The sequence below is a fragment of the Larimichthys crocea genome, chromosome VI (assembly GCF_000972845.2).
Source record: "Larimichthys crocea isolate SSNF chromosome VI, L_crocea_2.0, whole genome shotgun sequence".
Classification (NCBI taxonomy): domain Eukaryota; kingdom Metazoa; phylum Chordata; class Actinopteri; family Sciaenidae; genus Larimichthys; species Larimichthys crocea.
This window is the reverse complement of record NC_040016.1, coordinates 13,053,764-13,073,998: the sequence shown is the minus strand read 5'-3', so window position 1 is coordinate 13,073,998 and position 20,235 is coordinate 13,053,764. Positions and strand designations below refer to the sequence as shown.

At 39.4% G+C, this 20,235-nt stretch overlaps 2 protein-coding genes across 5 annotated transcripts; both read left to right on the top strand.

The window, feature by feature from the left end:
* The first annotated feature begins 284 nt into the window (after window positions 1–284).
* Window positions 285–4,310, top strand: tas1r3 (taste receptor, type 1, member 3). Its single transcript, XM_010731352.3, has 8 exons — window positions 285–526; window positions 653–953; window positions 1,056–1,412; window positions 1,501–1,917; window positions 2,001–2,207; window positions 2,320–2,440; window positions 3,166–3,536; window positions 3,622–4,310. Exons 1-8 carry the CDS (start codon window positions 324–326, stop codon window positions 4,237–4,239), a joined length of 2,595 nt encoding a protein of 864 aa, XP_010729654.3. The 5' UTR covers window positions 285–323; the 3' UTR covers window positions 4,240–4,310.
* Window positions 4,311–5,055: 745 nt separating this feature from the next.
* odad1 (outer dynein arm docking complex subunit 1) lies at window positions 5,056–10,483 on the top strand. Of its 4 annotated transcripts, none has more exons than XM_019262932.2 (15): window positions 5,056–5,129; window positions 6,128–6,205; window positions 6,296–6,392; window positions 6,481–6,670; window positions 6,746–6,871; window positions 7,032–7,145; window positions 7,271–7,338; window positions 7,438–7,625; window positions 8,078–8,212; window positions 8,472–8,554; window positions 8,816–8,984; window positions 9,137–9,300; window positions 9,386–9,489; window positions 9,582–9,672; window positions 9,766–10,483. In XM_019262932.2, exons 2-15 carry the CDS (start codon window positions 6,145–6,147, stop codon window positions 9,868–9,870), a joined length of 1,695 nt encoding a protein of 564 aa, XP_019118477.1. In that variant the 5' UTR covers window positions 5,056–5,129; window positions 6,128–6,144; the 3' UTR covers window positions 9,871–10,483. The 4 variants fall into 4 exon arrangements, with proteins under 4 accessions (XP_019118477.1, XP_019118476.1, XP_019118475.1 ...); XM_019262931.2 differs by having other exon boundaries at window positions 6,293–6,392; XM_019262930.2 differs by having other exon boundaries at window positions 6,128–6,211.
* The last annotated feature ends 9,752 nt before the right edge of the window (window positions 10,484–20,235 follow it).

The window sequence follows — 20,235 nt, the reverse complement described above, 5'->3', positions numbered from 1 at the left end:
AACTATTCATACTTTTTAAAAAATATTTAAAAATATATATTACTAAAATTATTTCTTCAATATAAAACTAAATGGGGTGCTGATCTTTCATTTAATTTCCATTGACACCACCAATGTAAATGTTGGTTAAAATTTTTTCACATGATTTGCAGTTACTTGGTACCTCAACCTCAGGTGGCCAGGAAGGGGAGGTGCCAAATGCTCCAGTTCGCTTTCAGGCTTACAGGTGCAGGTGTTTGCATAAATTCAATATTTCCTGATGTACTGACACATATGTGCAGTGTTCTCCTTACTCTATCTGCCATATCTGGTATATCTGGATCATGGCTAAACCTTTCGGTCTGCTGAATTTGTGCTTTGGATTTATATTGAGCTGCAGTGCAAATTCACCTGAATGGTTCAACAACATTTCTACCAATCTCTTCAATTTGTCTGGAGACATTATGCTCGGAGGACTCTTTCCCATTAACCACCTCACCAGTAACCTCAGCCAGAGGAAGGAACCTAACAACATCAGCTGTGAACGGTAATGAGTTTTGGAAAATTGCATTTTGGGGGAAATAATCTGGGATTTTGCACTAATATGCATGCTTTAGATGACTAACAAGGCTTCTACTTTGTCTTGTTTTTTTCTCTGCCTGTTGTCCCACAGTATCAATGAGTATGGATTGGGCCTTTCTTTAGTAATGAAATATGCAGTGGATGAGATCAATGCAAACCAAACTCTGCTCCCTGGCATGAAGTTGGGTTATGAAATCTATGACACATGCACACAATCTGCCATTGTCATCAAGCCTACTATCTCTTTCCTCTCTGAAAAATCTAACAACATGCTATCTGCGCAGTGTAATTACACCGACTATGAGACCAGCATATCAGCTGTGATCGGTCCTTACAGCTCAGAAATGGTGTCAGTCATTGGTAAACTCCTGGGATTCTTTTTGATGCCACAGGTTTGGTTACAAAAATGTTAATTTGCATTTGGACAGAAAATAGAATGAGTAGAATTCAAAAGTGGTATCATATTAACAATACTAATGATCTTCTCACTTCAGATTAGCTTTGGAGCCACCAGTGATAAATTCAGTGACAAGCTTCTGTACCCGTCATTCTTCCGTACGGTGCCCAGTGACAAATGGCAAGTGGAAGTAATAGCACTACTGCTGAAGGAGTTTAATTGGAACTGGGTGGCTGTGGTGGGCAGTGAAGAGGAGTATGGACAACAGGGTGTGCAAGAATTCTCCAAAGCAGCATCAAATAAGTCAATCTGTGTGGCTTATCAGGGCCTGATTCCAGTATACACTGATCCTGAACCAGTGGTCAAAACCATCATTGATAATATCGAAAACACCAAGGTCGGAGTGGTAGTGGTTTTTTCTCTCCCATTGCCCGCTCAGGTCTTTTTTAAAGAGGTTAGTAAAGCAAATGTGGGACTAGACAAGCATTGCATGTGGATAGATGGTATTCAATTTAGTACCAATCTAATCTAATCTATTGCAGGTTATCAGGAGGAATGTAACAGGTGTGTGGATTGGCAGCACAAGTTGGGCAATCCATAATGGACTGACTTCTCTCGCTGATATAAACAAAATTGGTACAATCATTGGATTCACTGACAAGACGCAGGACCTGAAGCAGCTGCGTGACTACGTAGAAGTGCTCTTCACCAAACTGAGGGAGAAGAACGCAAACACATCCCCTCCAGCATCAATGTCTAGCAGTCGTTACAATCCCTGCCCACTATGTTGGAACTTGTCAGAAGATAATATCACATTGGTGACTGATCCAGCAGTGGAGCGCAGTGCTTTCAGTGTGTACGCTGCCACCTACAGTGCAGCACAGGCACTGCACAACCTACTGGGATGCAATTCTACTATCTGTTCACACGGACGTGAAACCAAAATCTATCCCTGGAAGGTGATTTTTAAACTCTGTTACATAGGTAACAAATTCATTTTCACAACACTGAAATTAAAAGTGAATCACATCTTCTTTTGCAGCTGTTGGAGCAGTTGAGGAATACATCTGTAGACATAAACGGCGTACATTTGGAATTTGACAGTAATGGCAACCCAAACATAGGATACAATTTGATTCAGTGGGTCTGGAATGAGTCGCATTTTGAGTTTATAGATGTTGGAAGCTTTTATAAAAAGCTGAACATCAGCAAATCCCTCTTTACATGGCACACTGAAGACAAAACAATGGTAATTTTTTAGCAAGCATGTACAGATTTAAAGCTTTGTGATCACTATCCAGTTGACGTTTCTGAAATATTTTTATTCAATAAACTTAACTGTCATGCCACAACTTTTGCAGGTTCCTACGTCCACCTGTTCAGCAAATTGTGATGAAGGCCAGGTCCGCAGAGTCAAAGGTTTCCATTCATGCTGTTTTGATTGTATCGACTGTCCACCAGGCACTTTTATGGAAGATGAGGGTAATGTGGATATCCATAAAACTTTTACAGAGTAGTGCAACATTCTGTGAAATCATCTGATATCTGTCTTTACGGTAACTATAATGTTGCAGCAAGCAGCTGGTGAGCTTAGTTTAAAGACTGGAAACAGGGGAAAACAACTAGCCTGGCTCTGTCTAATGAGACCAAAATCTCTAATCTAACATGTCATACCTTGTTTGTTTAATCCGAAGTATGAAAATGTACGGGTTAGATACTAATAGTTTTACGGGTTTATGTACTGGACTTTCTTGACCACGTACTTTAACTTCAGAGAGTCTTGCTGTCATGAGGTTGCCAGACAACCTGCAAAGACTCCACTGAATGCAGCCAAGAAATAATCCCACCCGTAGTCCCTCTTAAAATCCCAATTTGACTTTTTTTTCTTGGGTTTTTGTTTTAATTAGTGTGCTTTAGAGGTGCTGGAAGGCAGATTTTCTTACATTCAGGCAGAGTCAGCGTAGCTGTGACCCCATGCCCCCAGTCTTTAGTGGTTAACCAAGCAAAATAGCTGCTGTAGTGGCTGTAGGTCCAGATTAAATGCACAGACAGTGGTACTGATCTTCTCTTCTATCACCCTGTAAGACAGCAAATAAGCCTAAAATGTCTGTTACTTATGCAATCAATCCATGCATCACCTACAGTTGTTGTTTTATTTGATTTCTGTTAATCAAACCTGATTTCTTGTCTTGCTTTCTGAATCACAGATGACATTCAGTGCACTAAGTGCCCTAGTGGTCAATGGTCTAAATTGAACAGCATTAATTGCACTCGACCTACCTTTGAATTTTTGTCCTGGGACACAGCTGAGGCTCTGGGACTGATGCTGGCTGGGGTGCTGCTGCTGATATGTCAGGGGTCAGTGTTTGTTATGTTCATGAAACACCGGGAAACCCACATGGTAAAGGCCTCGGGGGGAGTCCTGAGTTTTGTGGCTTTGATAAGTCTGATGGGAGCTTGCCTGAGTCTGCTGCTTTTCCTGGGGAAGCCTGAGGATGTGATGTGTCGTCTTCAGCTGCCCCTCACCTCCATTTTCCAAACAGTGGCCCTCGCCATTATCACATCCATCTCGCAACAGGTGAGGAATGACAGCATGCATTACTGTTTTGTAGAGCAAACTTTGTAATCAGGCTGTAAACCCCAGTTTTTTTTCTTTCAAACAGATATTCTTCCTGTCAGAGTTCCAAAAGACGGCTGCCTCTCACCTGCATGTACTGAGAGGTGCTGGATGCTGGCTGTTTCTGGTGGTCTGCTGTGTTGTGCAGGCTGGTATCTGTGGCTGGTTTGTTTCTGAGGGGCCCTCATTGTCGGATTATTTGGCAAATATGACCATAGACTTTGTGACAGAATTTCTGTCATGTCCAGTGTTACCTTTGCCTGGATTTGCCATAATGCAAGGTTTCAACAGTGCAATGGCCCTTATATCATTCATGTGCACGTTCATGGCAGCAAAGCCTCTACATCAATATAACCTTGCCAGGGACATAACGTTTGCCTCCCTGATCTACTGTGTGATTTGGGTGACCTTTATTCCCATCTACATAGGTTTGAAAACCAAAAACCGGTCTATTGTACATGTGTCTTTTACCCTGGCAAGCAACTTCGGACTGGTGGCAGCCTACTACTTCCCAAAATGCTACTTGCTGTTGAGAAAACCTGAGCTCAACACAGCAGAACACTTCTGTACCTTTCTAGAGGGCGTCCCAGCAAGCCAGGAGGAGGAGGAACCACAGACACAGACAGAGTCAAAGACACAGACACAGACAGAGTCAGAGCAATAAACAGAAGTGCAGTTTTTTGAATAAAAACTCAAAGAATGAATCTGTAAGAATCATATATTGTGTACAATTTACATTTGCATGCATGAAAAAATATGTTTTCATATAATCAACTAGCTTAGGTCTACACTATAAGTCCTATAATAAACATAAACTCATGTACAAAGAATAGCATATAGACATTTGTATATTTACGTTATAATAAAGAGACAACAGTAGACTGATTCTTGTGGTTGTTTTTGTAATAGAAAACATTTGAATTATTTTATTTCTAGATTTATTTATTTATTTATTTATTTTACAGAACAGAACTTCTTTTTGAATTTTCTCCTGGACTTCTTACTATGTGAATAATAATCTTCAGCCCCTTTAAATAAATAAATGTAACACATCATGCATTCAAAATAAGTATTATTATTATTAGTTTAAAGAGTAAATACACATTTTATGCAGGCAAATGAGCCTATGTTGTAGTTATATAACGTTTTTATTCCTCTTATTAATGACTTTTGGATATTGTGGTTGGTAAAGGTGAAGCTAATTCTACATATACTGCATGTAAACATATACTACATATACTATGGAGGTAGAGCAATGGATAAAAACACGTTTGTTTTCAGCACTGAAAAGCGTACACTACATTGCAAATTCAGTTAAATCACAGTTTGCCATTTATTTTCTCTGCATTGCTATACCTGTCTCTACTAGTCTCATCATCGTTCAGTCAAGCCCATAAACCTTTGTCACTGCCTGAGAGGCCTTACTCAGGGATTGAGAGTCCCCAAGTCCCTAACAACAGTTGCTAACAACTCAGGCTGCTGTGTGTGTGTGTGTGTGTGTGTGCAGGCTGGGAAGAGGTTACACTGGGTTTCTACTTTATAAACTTTAAACTGGTGAGATACATTTTCATTTTCACTAAACATCGACATCTTTCAAATGTTATCTAACTGTTTCAAACAAGAAGCTACTTGGTTTGGTTTTTGTTAGTACTAATGTTGTGGGTAGTGTTGGCAACCTCTGATGACTGTATGCCTAAATATTCTACTAATTACATATGCGGTAAATACAACAGACCTGCAACAGTGAATATAAATGTTAATTCGTCAATGGAAACCTTTTATACATTATTAAAGATGCAATGTCCCAGAAAATTAATTATTTTTTAAATAAATAAGACAAATATATCTATGTAGTGTTTACTCACATAACTAGTAAAAATAAACCAAACCCACTATAATAATAATAATAATATAATAATAATAATAATAATAATAATAATAATAATAATAATAATTGTAAATAATTGAAAATATATATTAATGGATTAATATAATAAAACAGTAAATTGTGTAAACGAACAACTCATGTCTCACAGATATTTGGATATAAGGTTACACAAGCACACACAACATATAGTAAAGACACACTGATTGATTGATTGATGGGTATGTTTATACTGTTGTTGGTGATTTATGTAAATGTTGTATGGTTTATTGTTATGTATGCAAATATGTGAGCAAATATATCAACGGTATCATTTTATTAGTCATGTGAGTAGAGAGACGTAGATAAGAAAGTCAGGAAGAGTTGTGGAGAGTTGGAGATTATTGGAGTTGGTTGGTTGGTTGGATTTGAATTGCAAGTGAATTATTGATATAGTAAAGTGGTTGGATTTTGTATGTTGTTTAATAAACACTCGACAAACACTCTCGACAGTTTGCTCCTCAAAAGACCTAATTTTACAGTGATGTGACATGCAGACAAGACCAGCGCCAATCAATTGCAGTTGTACTTGTTTTATCTCACCTAGACAAAGCTGACTATAAAACCAACTACCTAGGTTAAATATTTTTTCAGTAACAGCATCTTTGTACTTTTCATTTTTATCTAGTGAAGCTCAGTGTTACCATGCCTCGAGGAAGATCAGCCAGGAGTGCCTGCTCAGACAGCAGTGAAATGGATACTGATGGTACAGGTATAATGTTGTTATGAACTATTAGATGCTGATTCTCTCTTGTTTGCATGGTTGAAAGAGCTACAATATGATGTTTTTAAGCAGAATCAGAGATAGCCAAACTGCAAAGGCAGTTCAGGATCATGGAGGGAGATCGGCTGGCCTACAACCTTCAGGCTCAGGAGCAGATCCGCAAACAACAGTGAGTAAGCACTACCTCTACATCACATTGTAAACAGTGTACGTGTGTGAGCTTTGCCTGATCGACTGTTTCTGTGATGTGAATAAAGGCAGGAGATAGAGAAGCTACTGAAGGAGCAGGAGGAGCTGCATCGAAACCTTGGTGCCTGTAAGAGCATCTCACGACAACAGCAGGACAGTGAGGACACCAAGAGTCTTTGTGCCCTGCTGGAGCAGAGAGACGCACTGGAGGAGGAGATGGAGAAAGAGAAGCAGCGCCAAAAGGAGTTAGAGAAAGAGGTAAATTAAATCATTTTTTACAACTTTTTTTGGTTACAAACTACAGTTTATGTCATGTGTCTATAATGTGGGCAGATCGCAAACATGCAGTTGAAGCTTGCAGATGTGAGAAAAGGGGAGGTCAGTACTAGTGATACAAAGAGGTCTGAGGAACGGCGGACTCAGAAGGCCATACGTACTCTGGAATACAAACTGGACAGAGTGAGTTCATTACCACGAAATACCCACACATTTTTAAATATTATCACATAGAAGTATTTTGTTCTTTGTCCATCAATATATCAATATATTTTCACAAAGCGCATATCTTTACCTATTATATTATTATATCATTTTAAAGTGTGTTTTGTATTCTATAAAGGCCTTGACTCGCTTCAATGAGCAACTGACTAAAAACGGCCACCAGAGAGAGGAGCTGCAGACTCTTCATATTGAACGTGTCCGTTTCCAGCAACTACAAGACAGGCTGGACAAGGTCAGAGGTCACACCAGAGATGATTCAGATGTTTGGAACCCCAAACAAGTGTCTTTTCTTTGTATTTTGTCCATTATTTAAGTTTACATTGGTTTTCAGTTCAGAAAGATTCTTGTGTGCTGTAGGAACTCCACGATGTCCGCAAGAAGATTGGAGAAATTGTCAGCCTCTCCACTGCTGCTTACGATGCCAGGTCAGGTTTGAGACAGCTGTAATAAAAATAAGCCCTATGATATGCATCTCATGATCTTGGTTGTTGAATATTTAACGTATAAAGCATTTTTATTCATAGGGTGGAGGCTCAGTCCAAGATGACCATGATGAAGGAGAAGGCAGTGAAGGACCTTGCCCAGTACAACACTGAGATGAAAGAACTGGAAAGGGTTATTGCACATGAGTGTAGCTTGAAAGATTTCATGAGCACCAAGTGCAGCGAGAGGAGTGGGCTGGATGATGGCCCTGAGATGGGACACAGGCAGTGTAAGCTAAAGAGTCGAATCCCACAAATATAAAATCATTATAAATGTATTTTGAGGTCACACCACAGACGATATTTTATGTTTTGCTTCTGAAATAAGCATTGTACTAAACATTGACTGGTTTCAGTTTAGTTTTATGCTCACCAGAACTTAGATGGAAACCTAATAGGAATAAAAGCATCCTTTTCACAGTGTTTGTTAGCTTGTTTCAGCCACTAGCAGCACTGTTACAAAACAGAAAGTCTATGTAAATCGTCTGAAAGAAGATTTACATATATTTGATTTAAGTTAAGTCAAATACAGGAAGTCTGGCAGGAAGAATATGTGAATAATCAAATGTTCAGCAGTCATAGCTGATAGCAGCCAAGTGATGGTCAGACAAATGACTGAACATCATGTCTTATAAAACTCTGATGATACTGATATGATGCTAATGGTGCTTGTTTGTCCCAGTGTCTGAGCTGAAGGAGCAGAAGAGGATGGAGTCAGGGGAAGAGTCACTGGACGCTCTGGAAGAAGTGTTTGAGAGGATTCAGACTGTGACAGGGGAGGACAACCTGGACATGCTGGTCACCAGGTTCATCCAGGGTGAATATAAAGCTATTTCACAGGTTTTGCTTGTGCTTCTTCCAGGCTCTGGAACACATCTTCATTACTCATTAAAAAAAATCTGTTTCTTTAAATATTTGATAATATTTGATTAATAGACAATGGCACCATAATTACAGCCTTCTCTTTCTCCACATTTTTCTGCATTTTGAGAAACACTAATAAAGCCAATGAGAATAATCCATCTCAGTTTAGAAGATTCAAATGTTGTTTTTTATACTGTTTCTTCTCTGTGTAGCTGAAGACCGGAACTTTGCACTCTTCAATTTTGTAAATGAGCAAAACAATGAGGCTGAGGCACTGAGGGATCAAATCAGTCAGGTGAGTATGTCTTTTCTACTTGACCGTGCCTGTCGACACACTCCCCTTCCACTCTGCTATAAACGCTATAAACGACCAGTGTTAAGAAATTCAAAGGCCAGGGCTGTGGAGTTGTTTCAAATTCTTGCGAGATCTAGGAAATTAAATAAAAGCTGAAGAAATGAAGGTCAGTCAGTAGTTAGAGCGAGAGGAAAGGAGCATGTAGTTTGGTGGATCATATAAATAATTTGTATATTTATCTGTTTTATTGTGTATCTGCAGATACAAGTAGAGATTGAGGAGTTTCGAGTAGCAGGTTTACAACAGGAGAAAGATCATCAGTCTTTGCTGAAAGACATTGATGAGCAACGTCAGGAAACTGAGTTCAAAGCTGACAACTATGAAAACCAAGCCAACATCACAAGCAAAATCCTGGACGAGGTTAAAACAGGTCTGTAAAATATATATATATATCCATTTCTGCGCACCAAATGATTGAATGATGAAGGCTTTAGCATACTGCAGGTTTGGCTGGGTGTTTATAACACAAGAAAACACAGACAGTTCTTGGTACTCCTGACTCTTGTTTCTTTCATCTCACAGGAGTGAACAGTATCTTCTCTAAAATGGAGTGCGACCGCTCAGTGATAGAGGATAAACTGGGCTCCTCCTCAGGGATCAGTGAGAACAACATCATGTCCTACCTGAGTCTGGTGGAACAAAAGACCAATGACCTGCTCGCCATACAAGCTTTCCTCAATTCCAAAGTAACAAATCAACCTGTTGTTCTGGCATTCATTTTCTTACACACACTCCTGTTGTATGTACGATACCTTCTTCCTCTTCTTGCAGGATCTGGAAAAAGACTACAATCCAAAAGACCTGGCTAAATTTCTTTTGGGTCAAAATCCAGAACTGCTTCAACAGAATGTTAGCATCCAGCCTGCAATCGACAGGTGGGATCTTGATCTGTTCATTTTGATAACTCTATTTATACATTTAAACACTTTGAACATCAAGTTGATGAGTGTTTCTTTGTTCTCCTCAGCGTGGATTATGAAGCAGAAGAGTCTTCTGTCACTGATGAGGAAGAACAGCCACTTTCACAGGAGGAACTTCGCCAAAGAATAATAAAAGGGGTTAGCACGGAAGTCCTACACTTGAATGACTGTTTATTGTTTACTTTATGCTAAGTATTTTATTAGTTTGATCTTTCTGGATATGATTTACAGGTTCTGCAGAAAGAGAGCTCAGTCCGGCAGGCTGAAAACAAGACATCGAAGAACAGTCAGCAGTTTGATGGCAGACGGCGCTCCCTGGAAGACGCACTGATCTGACGCAATCATTGACCGGATCAGTTTAGTTAATGTGCACATATTAAAAACAGGACCCTCATCCTCAACGTCATCTGCTGTTGAAGGGCCTGCTTTCATTGTTTACCGTAATATAGATCACTGTAGGGCCATGACCGCTGATCGAACCAGCTTGATTGGCCATTTTGAAATGTTGCAGCTTGCGCATATAAACATTTAAAGCTTAATAATGTTATGTGTATGTCACATTTTATGATGAATAATTGGCATGGCCTGTATATTATATCTTGTTGTGATTTGTTTAGTTGTAACTAATCAGGTTTGGTGTTATAAAGATGCCTTTTCAGACTCTGGTCACCAGCTGTCCTTTTGATGTGTGACTTGCCATCTGGCTTTGACTATACAATCTGGTCTCAGTACAGCCCTCCCTCGCTGGCAGTGCTTCATTACATGATACTTGCTGCTATGCTCAAAAGGAAAGGTGGGGGGCAGCAGAACCTTTTGTAATCGTAATTGGCATGCTGAGACCTTGATTCTGTTTCCAAAAAGGAGGCGAGAAGCTTTTAGCGCTTCACTGTACACACTGATATTGAACACATTTCTGTCCCTGGAATAATAATTATTTTATTTTGGTGAATCACACTCCTCATGTATTCAGATTAAAGAGTCTTTTATTATATTTGCATTCAATGAGTTGTCTGTTCACACACCACAACTATTAAGAGTTGTATCCTCTTAGTATAGGCATACCAGGAAGATTACCATATTATTCTCATATGTACCATCTTTTTTTTTACTGTCAGTAAGTTGGTGGGGCTTTTAATGTTCAACAAAAAAAAACTTCACTTGGATCCTCTGGAGTTTCAAATGTCACCTTATCCAAACATCCTGGAGCGAGTCGGTGTTGGGGCAAAGATGGCAGTCAGTGCTGCAGAGTGCAACTTCCTCTGTATAAAAGAGAACATCAGGATGGGGAACTTATTTTAAGAAACATATTTTTACTACCAGCACAGTGAAACAATTAACAAAGCGTGTTACTATATTTAGTTTTAAAGCTCACGCCGATGCCATCATACACTTCTATCAAATCAAAGGGGCTCATTTGAATGATTTAAGTGTGCCTGTCTAAACAAGGAAGAGACACATTCGGGTCATTATGTTAATCATCCAGCTTGGGTGGTTTTAATTATCTTATCTGCTAAAGGGTTTTTTTTCCGCTGAGGTTTTGACAGCGGTGATTTGGGGAAGTGAAACTGCTACTCTGTAAACATTTATGACTGATCAACCAATGACCTGCTCTGCTCAACATAATCCCCCTTGCAGTCTCAACTGTGTGGCTATGAAAACAGATTATCAGAGATAAAAGGGTGCCTTGGAAAAGCAGAGGGGTGGCGGCGGTGGGAGATGTGATGGAGGAGGCTGCTTTCTTTGAAATTCTACTCTCTCTTAGCCCCCTCCACTCCCAACAAATTCTCTGTGCACACGGCTCTCTGCATTGCCATAGAAACCTTCCTTTTAATCACAACAGAAACCTCATTTCCTACTCCTGACAAAGAGTCCTCATTGCCTGTAGAGACCGCCTGCATCAGCCATTTCCAAGGCCAACCTCCTTCTGCAGGCTGTACCTACCAGCAGCACTCCTCCTCTCCATATAAGCACATTTTCCACCTTTTCTCCTCAACAGTTTCCCCATTCTCCAGCACACCTTCAGCTTCACATCTCCTAACCCCATGCAATTTGAGTTGTTAGTATACACTGGAGATTGTTGTATTTAGTTAAACTCATCCTAATTATAAGGAAATAATACGAACACCTACACGCCCAATTGGGCAAACAAAGACGTGCAGGTACAGGTTGTGTTTCTCCAGGTTCTTATCTGAGGACTGCGTGCAGGCCTGTTGATTTATTCCACTTCAAACTGTTAGTCATAGTGTTTCTCCCAGGTTTAAATACATCTCTACAAAAAAACTAATGTTACTGGAGTCCATTATTATCTCAAACAACTAGCAATTCATTATAAAGTTCTTGTCAACTTTTATCTCACTACAGGCAGAGTTTTAGTAAAATACAATCTACTTCCTGTCCCCGGTCTGGTTCTGCTTTGGCAACAGACTGTGTTAGCACTTATAAAATGCCTTGTTCCCTTTATCTCAACACAAGACTGTTATCTAGAAAAAACCCCTGTCCTCTCTCTGCCGCTCTCTCTCTATGTCTCTCTCTCTCTCTCTCTACCTCCCCCTCTTCCCCCCACTCCCTCCCTCTCTCTCTTTCTCCCTCCCTCCCTCTCTCTCTCTCTCTTTCTCCCTCCCTCCCTCTCCCTTTCTCTCTCTCCCTCTCTCTCATGTTTGTTTATTTGGGAATAGTGCCAGGTATTTCCCTCAGTCTGCCTTCACCCAGAATGCTCCATCCCCCTTGACGCTTTCTCCCCCTCCACCACCACCACCAGCCCCAACCAACACTCACACCCTCCCACCCACATCCCACCCTCCCATGAGTGTTGCTAAGCAACCACCCGCCATGAGAGCTGGTGCATTTTCCAGCCAATCAAATGACTGAACATATTTTTCGAACAGTGTTGAGGAAGGAAAGAGGAAAACACTTTTTTTTTTTTTTTCCTATCAAGTCCCTCTTCAATTATGGGCTTTGCGCCTTGCAGGTAAATGTGGCTATTTCATCTAACTGGACACACACGCTTTAGTGAAATGAGCCTTTGATCATTTGCAGTGCCAGTTCATCCCCAGCTCGTATACCAGCAGTCCACCGCTGGGTGGCAGCAGGATCAGTTTCTATGTTACCACACATGCTGCAAGAATTTTTTTTACTGCTGTTGCTAAGCAATCCTGATTCACGTCTTACCTGTGAAACATTTGTGATTTTTACAGATGTCACTGACACCATTTTGTCTTTGTTTTCACCATTTTGGAATGCACCAAATTACATGTGAAAAAAGGGTTTGCACCTTAAAAACACATCCAAAATATGATCCTTCTAAACTGAGAGATCATTTCTTTTCAGATCAGTGCAGAGACAAAGCCTGTTGGACGAATGATTGAGATGTACACCGTGTTTGAGAAGCAGCTTTTGGTTAAATATTAGCCTTGAGCAGCTTCAGTTGACTTCATCTCATCATGCAGGAGGCAGGAAATGTGCTCTTGAGCGATTAGGCCAGCAGCTCTTGTCTTCCACTTTCCCAGCAGTGGAAAGATACTCTCTTGCTGCATATACTGAGTAGCTTCTTTGTACAAACCTCTGAGATATTACCATCGGCTGCTTTGATGTTCAGACATGATCCAGCAGATAAAGTCCCATGTAAATATGTCTTTATCGCTGATTTGTTTTCTTTTTCTTACACTCTCCAGGTCCCTGTGCCCTACCCCCCTCAGTCCCCCTGTGTGTGAGTCCCTCATCTCAGCTTTGGTTGCTGTGCAGATGGCTCTTTGTTGGTGCTTCACAATGGGCCTAAGGTCAGTGTGCCTCATGCCATCAACACACTCAAACTTCTCCTCTCCAGCTGTCTCGTGGCTTTATTTAGAGTTTGTCTAAAATGATTCTCTACAAAGTGTCAAGGCTGCTGATGTGTACACGGTTATATTGTGGTCTGAATTAAGAGGAAGTAAAAACCACAGATGTAGTGTAAGGGTAGCCTGGACCTTTCGAGCTGTAAATACGTTAACAGATAACATCTTGTCTTTCATATCTGTGCTACACCTTCACTGTCTTAATCTCCCAAGGATCTTAGTCACATTTCTCAATTCTTCATTCTTCGATTTGTCAGTTGAAATCTTTGGAGCATGTGATATATTTGAAACAAGCCAGACACCAGAATATCAGATCAGCCAGAGAAATAGAAATGCAAATCTACCATCTGTTCTGTGATCCCAAACCAACCCTTGTTTATCATGCAAGCACTAATGTAATAGTTACACGTAGCTTAACCCCTTAATAGTCATTCAGAAGGTAACAAGATACTATGTACTTTCAAAATAGTAAACAAATACATGGTTGGACAAGCTCTTTCCAGGAAGGTCAGAGAAAATTACACATTTAAAAAGCACTTATTGAAGACACTTTGGTATGACTAGTCTGGCTTTAATCCTCACTCTCTACCGCCACTCTAATCTCAAACATGTTCAATACAAAGATCATATTTCTGTGGTAATATACATAGATGTATGTGTCACTGACAATGACATAAAAATAAAAAGGTGTTATGTTTTGTCTCTCTCCTTGTGTAAAGTAAAACCTGCAGGGCACCACACGGTTCAGCAGCTGAGCAGAGAGCCATGAGGTCTTCAGCAGGAAGGAGCAGGTAGAGTGAAAGGCGGGAAAGTAAAAGGAGGAGGAGCATTTCTTGCAAAGCAGAAGGAATTACTGGAAATTTCCACTTTTCTCTGGCAAGGCAGTTGCAGGGGTGGAGCCAAGAGGTGAAATAAATAAGGTAGTACAGCTGATGTTGAGCTTAAGCAGTGCAGAGGGAAAACTTTCACTACTCTTTGAAGCACAGTCTATCTGTTAATTATTTATGAGACCTTAAAAGACAAAGGCTCATTGTGAGATTACATGTAATATTGCAGTGTGCTTAGTTGTTATAGGTTTTCATTCATTATATACCCTTTTTATGTTTAATTTATATAATACCTTAACAAATTATGCATGTTTTTTTTGTTTTTACTATATCAATCTAATTGCTAAACAGTGTTGCAATTATGTATGCACCCTTACTATACTAAAAGACAATGTAGTCGTTCAGGCTGCCAACACAGCAGCGATAAGTTTTTGAATAATTCTGGTATGTTTTGGACTGGAAATCAGTAGAAAATGTTGGAGAATCATACAGCATACATAGATAGCAGATAGCAGGATCTGGTGTGTTTGTGGGTGTAAAATAATCATGTTATCTGACTTGAATAAACATGTCATCACACAAAATACAAGATCTGTGAAAGACATTATAATTTAGAGTGTGAGAAAGATCAAATAAAACATAAATAATGGCGTGTGATAAAGCAGCAGTAATACAAATTAAATGTAGCTTAAGATAATACACACTACATGTGTTTGTATTATGGTATTGGTATTAGTTTTAATCCTGTGTATGATGTATTATATCTCAGTGGGACACAGTGCTTCCTGGCAGATGATGTGTCGCACTGCCTCCCACTGCAATCGGACACCGTTTATGGTCAAGGACCGAAACATGTTTATCTTTTGCTATTGCTGTGTTTGAACAAAAAAATAAAAGTCACATCTCAACATCTATTGAATTTAAATCCAGTCTATGATTAATCGTTTGACATTTCAACCTCTTTGAGTTGCACAAATGATCTGGATGAACACATCTTAGTGCTACATTAATTCACAGCATACATACATTAGCTTTGCTCTTGTACGGTAATGCATATACATGACATGTTTACACATCATATGTGTCATCCATTCGTCCATCTGTCCGTTCATTCATTTATTTATTCTCTTGCAGCTTTTCAAACTCAGGGTCGCTGTAGCAACACAGTGAGTAGAATATCCCAGGTGACCTTTTCCCCAGCAGTGTCCTCCAACGCCTCCACCAACAAGAGATGCTGCCACAGTGGCAAGGCAGACAATCCCCTGTGGAGATTCACAAGATCTCAGCTGGTTGTATACAGATTATAATTTTTGGTCACCACTTACAGGTGAGGGTCAAATTAAAGATGAACAGCCGGCTTCTTCAGCACCATAGTCTAGTACCAATGGCTATATTACTGTAGTTGATGTATGTTACCGTCACTCATCACACAATCTACCCACATTCATTATTAATGAGAACTTCAAATTTCGTCTCTACTCCACATAGGGTGTTTGTGTTCCCCTCATCTGGATGGGATAGGACACATCTTTATAGATAGGATTTGTAGCCTCAATTCAAGAGTTGGTAATCCTTCTCCCACTTTATAAACAGTAGCAGTTGGCTCCTGTAAATCAGAAATAGAGCCAGAAACAACAGAGCTGATAACCAAGCGTTAACAGAGCAACATTCTCCAGACTTTGGCTACTCCTCGATATCCTGCCCGCGATTATCAGGAAAAATGGGGAGACAATGCTTGAATAATTCTAGCACCCATTTTAAACTAGATTGAGATAGTGGCAAACACTGCTTTAAATTCAGAGTGCACAGAGGCCAAAAAGACTCAAAAAGCATTTGGAAACACTAGCTCTGGCATTCTACAAATCCTCAAAGCACCTACAGACTAATCCATGCAACACTGAAGAGACATGTCAACCACAACAGCTCCAACAATATCCAGAGCCACGGAATTTCAGGATCTCTTGGCATAGCACCTCTAGGAAGCTTTGGTTCACATTATGTGTGTTTCTGTAAAAGTCAGTGTTTCAAATTAGTGTTTGATGCTGTATATACTTTTATTTTGTGTTTTCTTACTTGACTTTTTTGTTTTTACTTCTATTGTTTTGTTAAATATATGTTCACACATACTGCAATGAATGCTCATATAATTTCTTTATAATCTGCTGAATCTTACTATTGACTGTTGCAGTAACCTAATAGTGCCAACGCAATCAATAAATGACCAACATTACAATTAATAGATTATGTTGGTGGAATTAGTGGAGTAAACACTTGTTTTGTGTTTCTGTGTATTGATAGAAATGCAATGTGCATTTAATTAAACTTTTTTTTTTACTTTTTCACAACCATAAAGACATCTCAAAACAATAATCATAAAACGTTCAAAATAGATGAAACTTTGTTCGTTTACAGAAAAGTTGTTATACATGTGCTGTGCATTTATTTATTTGAAAATAGAGGAGGAGCTTCTGGAGGTCTCGTGGCGGCACTACTGGTGTATATGTCTTCACTATTGTCTGTAATGACTGTACTTAATTGTATTAAGTATGGATCAATATGTGCACACTTTCTTCCATCTGTGCATTCAACTGAAGAGTCCCAGCGAGAAGTCAAATTTATGTTGTTCCTGTACTATGCAGCAGTTGCCAGAAAACCAGAGAAAGCCAACTCGACCATATAGGACACTGCTGTTCAAAACAAAAGAGCCCAGTTTGTCTCCACCAATTCTTCCAATTATCGGGACCCTTCCCCCGCCTAATCCTGACCTCTGCTCTTTGATGGGCCCCACTTTGCTCAACCCCCCGAAGCACTGACATTCCTCAAGTCAGGTCGGTCCTTTGTCCTCAAGAAATTAAGGTGAAATAAAGGTGCCATACTTCCTATCCTATAGCCTTTATCCTCTGACCTGTCAGCACAAAGGAAACAGTTTAAAATGCAAAGGAGGGATGTGGGAAGCAATGCAAAATACTTCATTTACGTTTAAACGTGTGTCATTATGAACACAAAGAGGCTTTTCTTTTATACAGTATTGCTTTCTGTGGCTCCACAACTTCAAATAGCATGAAAAAGTTTTCCAGTTCCTACTTGTGGAAAGTGTGGTAAACACTCCATTTGTTGGCAAATAAGGGGTTTATAAAAAATCACGACATGAATCGCATCTCTTTTTCAACTTTTCCTTGACTACCGTACTTGTTACAACAGTTTGGTTCACTTCTTTACCTGCAGAATGAACAGGCAGTGCATACACAGATTTTTCCCCCCTTTGTAACAGATTGGTGGCCCATGGAAACATGTTGAGGTAGGCAAATAAGGGAAAAAAAAGAAACAGGAAATGATCTCACAAACACTCCCCCCTTGCCCTGATTGCTCCCATTTTCCAGTTACAGAAAAAGAGTGAGTAATGCCTTCTCTTTAGTCTACTCCTCTGTTCCTCACATGGATCTTCTGAAGTTTCTGCACACACTGGGGCCATTACATTGTGTATGTCTGGTTCAATGCGCTGCAGTCGCCACATGGTCTTAATTTACCAAAATAAAAGGGTATCTCTTTATCTTCAAGCCCATTGCTGCTTTGTGTATTAATTCTAATTCAACCACACAATTTAAAAGTAATGCTGCATCAGTGTTTCACATAATACATCAGAAACTTTGGCATTAAATTAAATTTGCAATATATCCTTGATATAGTTGCCAGGTAATATGTGATGGCACAACAACAGATTCAGCTTAAGTGCAAAAACATACTTATATGAGAGAGAAAATACATCTCTCAGTAACCAGCTAGTCCACTGACACACAAGGCTTTGATCTCTGCATGTAATTACAGTCTTCATAATTATATTTCTGCAGAATGTGAGGTGAATGACTAAAGAGGGCCTGGAGGCTTCTTCAAAATCAGCGTCTTGAATGCTGGCATGGCACAGAGAAGATAACTGAGGCGGTTTAGGATTAGGTTAGGAGGCCCTAAAATTAGAGGCTGAAGAAATACTTGTGTTAAGATATCCTCCTTGGGTGTGTTGGGGCAAGTTCAGGATACAAACATTAGTACAACTGTCTAGAAATATTTGAAGTCTGGATCCAAGAACTGTCATATTATGTGGAGCACATGCAAATGTGTTTTATAAATGGCAAGGTGGACATTACACTGTTGCTGTGACAACTATCTGAAGTCCAGATCAGCGTTTTACAAAAAGGAATTATAGTCGTGTGTGGGCAGAAACAATGACAGGTGTGGCAACTAAGGCTATTCAGGGTCAGATTAGTGTGTTGACACATGAGGAATTCAATTGTAAGTCAGAGCGGCATGGCATAAAATACCACAAAATATGGCAGAGTTTACCTGAAACAAAAACGTGTTTTCTGTCTTCTTCGCAGAGAGTAAGGCACTGACCAAATGCAGGCTTAAATTACAGAGTTCAGGGGCCCACTTAGTTGTGTGTTGCCACTTCCTTTGGTTTAACAGTTGGATGAGTGAGTGCAGCGACTGCAAAGAAAGTTCACCTCAAATAACTTCTGAAGGAGAAGAGGGAAAAAAGCCAGTTTGGGACATCAGGCAACAATCTCTCAACCAGGACTAAGACCAAAGTGTTCCTTATGACCAGGAACAGAGGGAAATGTCTGGAGAAATATTACATGTAAATCATGTTTTATCAGTTACAGCTGAAATGTGAATTACAGAAAATGCGGTAGTAGTATTTCAGAGTCCTTTATGAGGTCTGGCAAATCACTTGCATCTGCCATTAAATGCCCCCAGACACTACATTCATAGGGTGCATGCTATCATTTTTTATTTTTTGCATGTGTATGTATTAGTTCTTATAGCAAGACTGTCTATTATGCGACTTAAACTTTGTCTCAGATATAGGGTGGTCCAGCCTTTCATCGACTTTAAAAAGTTTTGCACTGAAATGCACCACCTATCATGACAATGGCTAATTCAGTTTGAATTCTAATTAAATCATAAATCAAATCATAACAGAAGTTAACACAAGACACTTTGCATATAGATCATGTCTAGACCAAAGTGCTCTTTATAATATTATTTACATAAATTCCTACCATGAGTAAACACCTGGCGACAGTGGCAAAGAAAAACATATTTATATATGTTAATCAAATGAATGTACAGTATTATAGGCACACACATAGCGTACCACACAACACACACCATAACTGTCTCTGATAGATTCACAAATCACAAAGCAACATATTTATTTCCTACTAGACAGTGTGTGACACTTTTATTTATTTATTTATTTTGATCTTCTTATCTTTTAAACATTTTTAAAAATCTATTTTCAAATATTGCCTGAAACAAACTACAAGTTTCCCCCTGGGGATTGTACTAAATTAATACATGTAAGCATACTTGACATATATCAATTCATATAGATAAATTATTTTTGATGCTCCAATTTAATGTATTCTAAATCTCTAAAATGAATGTGTACCTCTTAAGCTATGCATTGTATGTTGTGCCTTTAGGTAAAATGCTTTTGTACCAGAATTGGAGACGCTTAAGTGTGATTTGTGTGTTACTGGCTCGCCTCAGAAGAGCAGGTAAATAGTGAAAGTGTAAGCACATTGTGGCAGGAACACATTTTGTTCGTTACAAATGTTAAATATAGAAAGGAGGAGTGGCCGCATGGTTTTCACATCGTCACAGTATTCCTTTTTGCATGTAATTTGACACCCCATCTCTGCAGAGAAAAGAGCGCTAAGACAAAGGATGTCGTCCGTGTGAATAATGTTTATAAACTTTTACAATCCATCCACTTAAGATCATATTCAGTCGTCTGTAGACTGGTGAATTATCATAACTTTAATAATAGACCACTTCTGATCCATTGTTCAGATTCGGGTTAAAGAAAATCAAACTGATGGGTAGTAGAAAAAAGAACTCTGGTGTCATAGTGCAGCGCTTTAAAACAATTGACCAATCAGCGATGAGATAAATAGTAGGCGGGCCGTCTCTTTAAGATTGATAAATTATTCCTCCAATCAAATAATCCGGTGGTTGATATTAACCAATCAGGTGCGGGATCG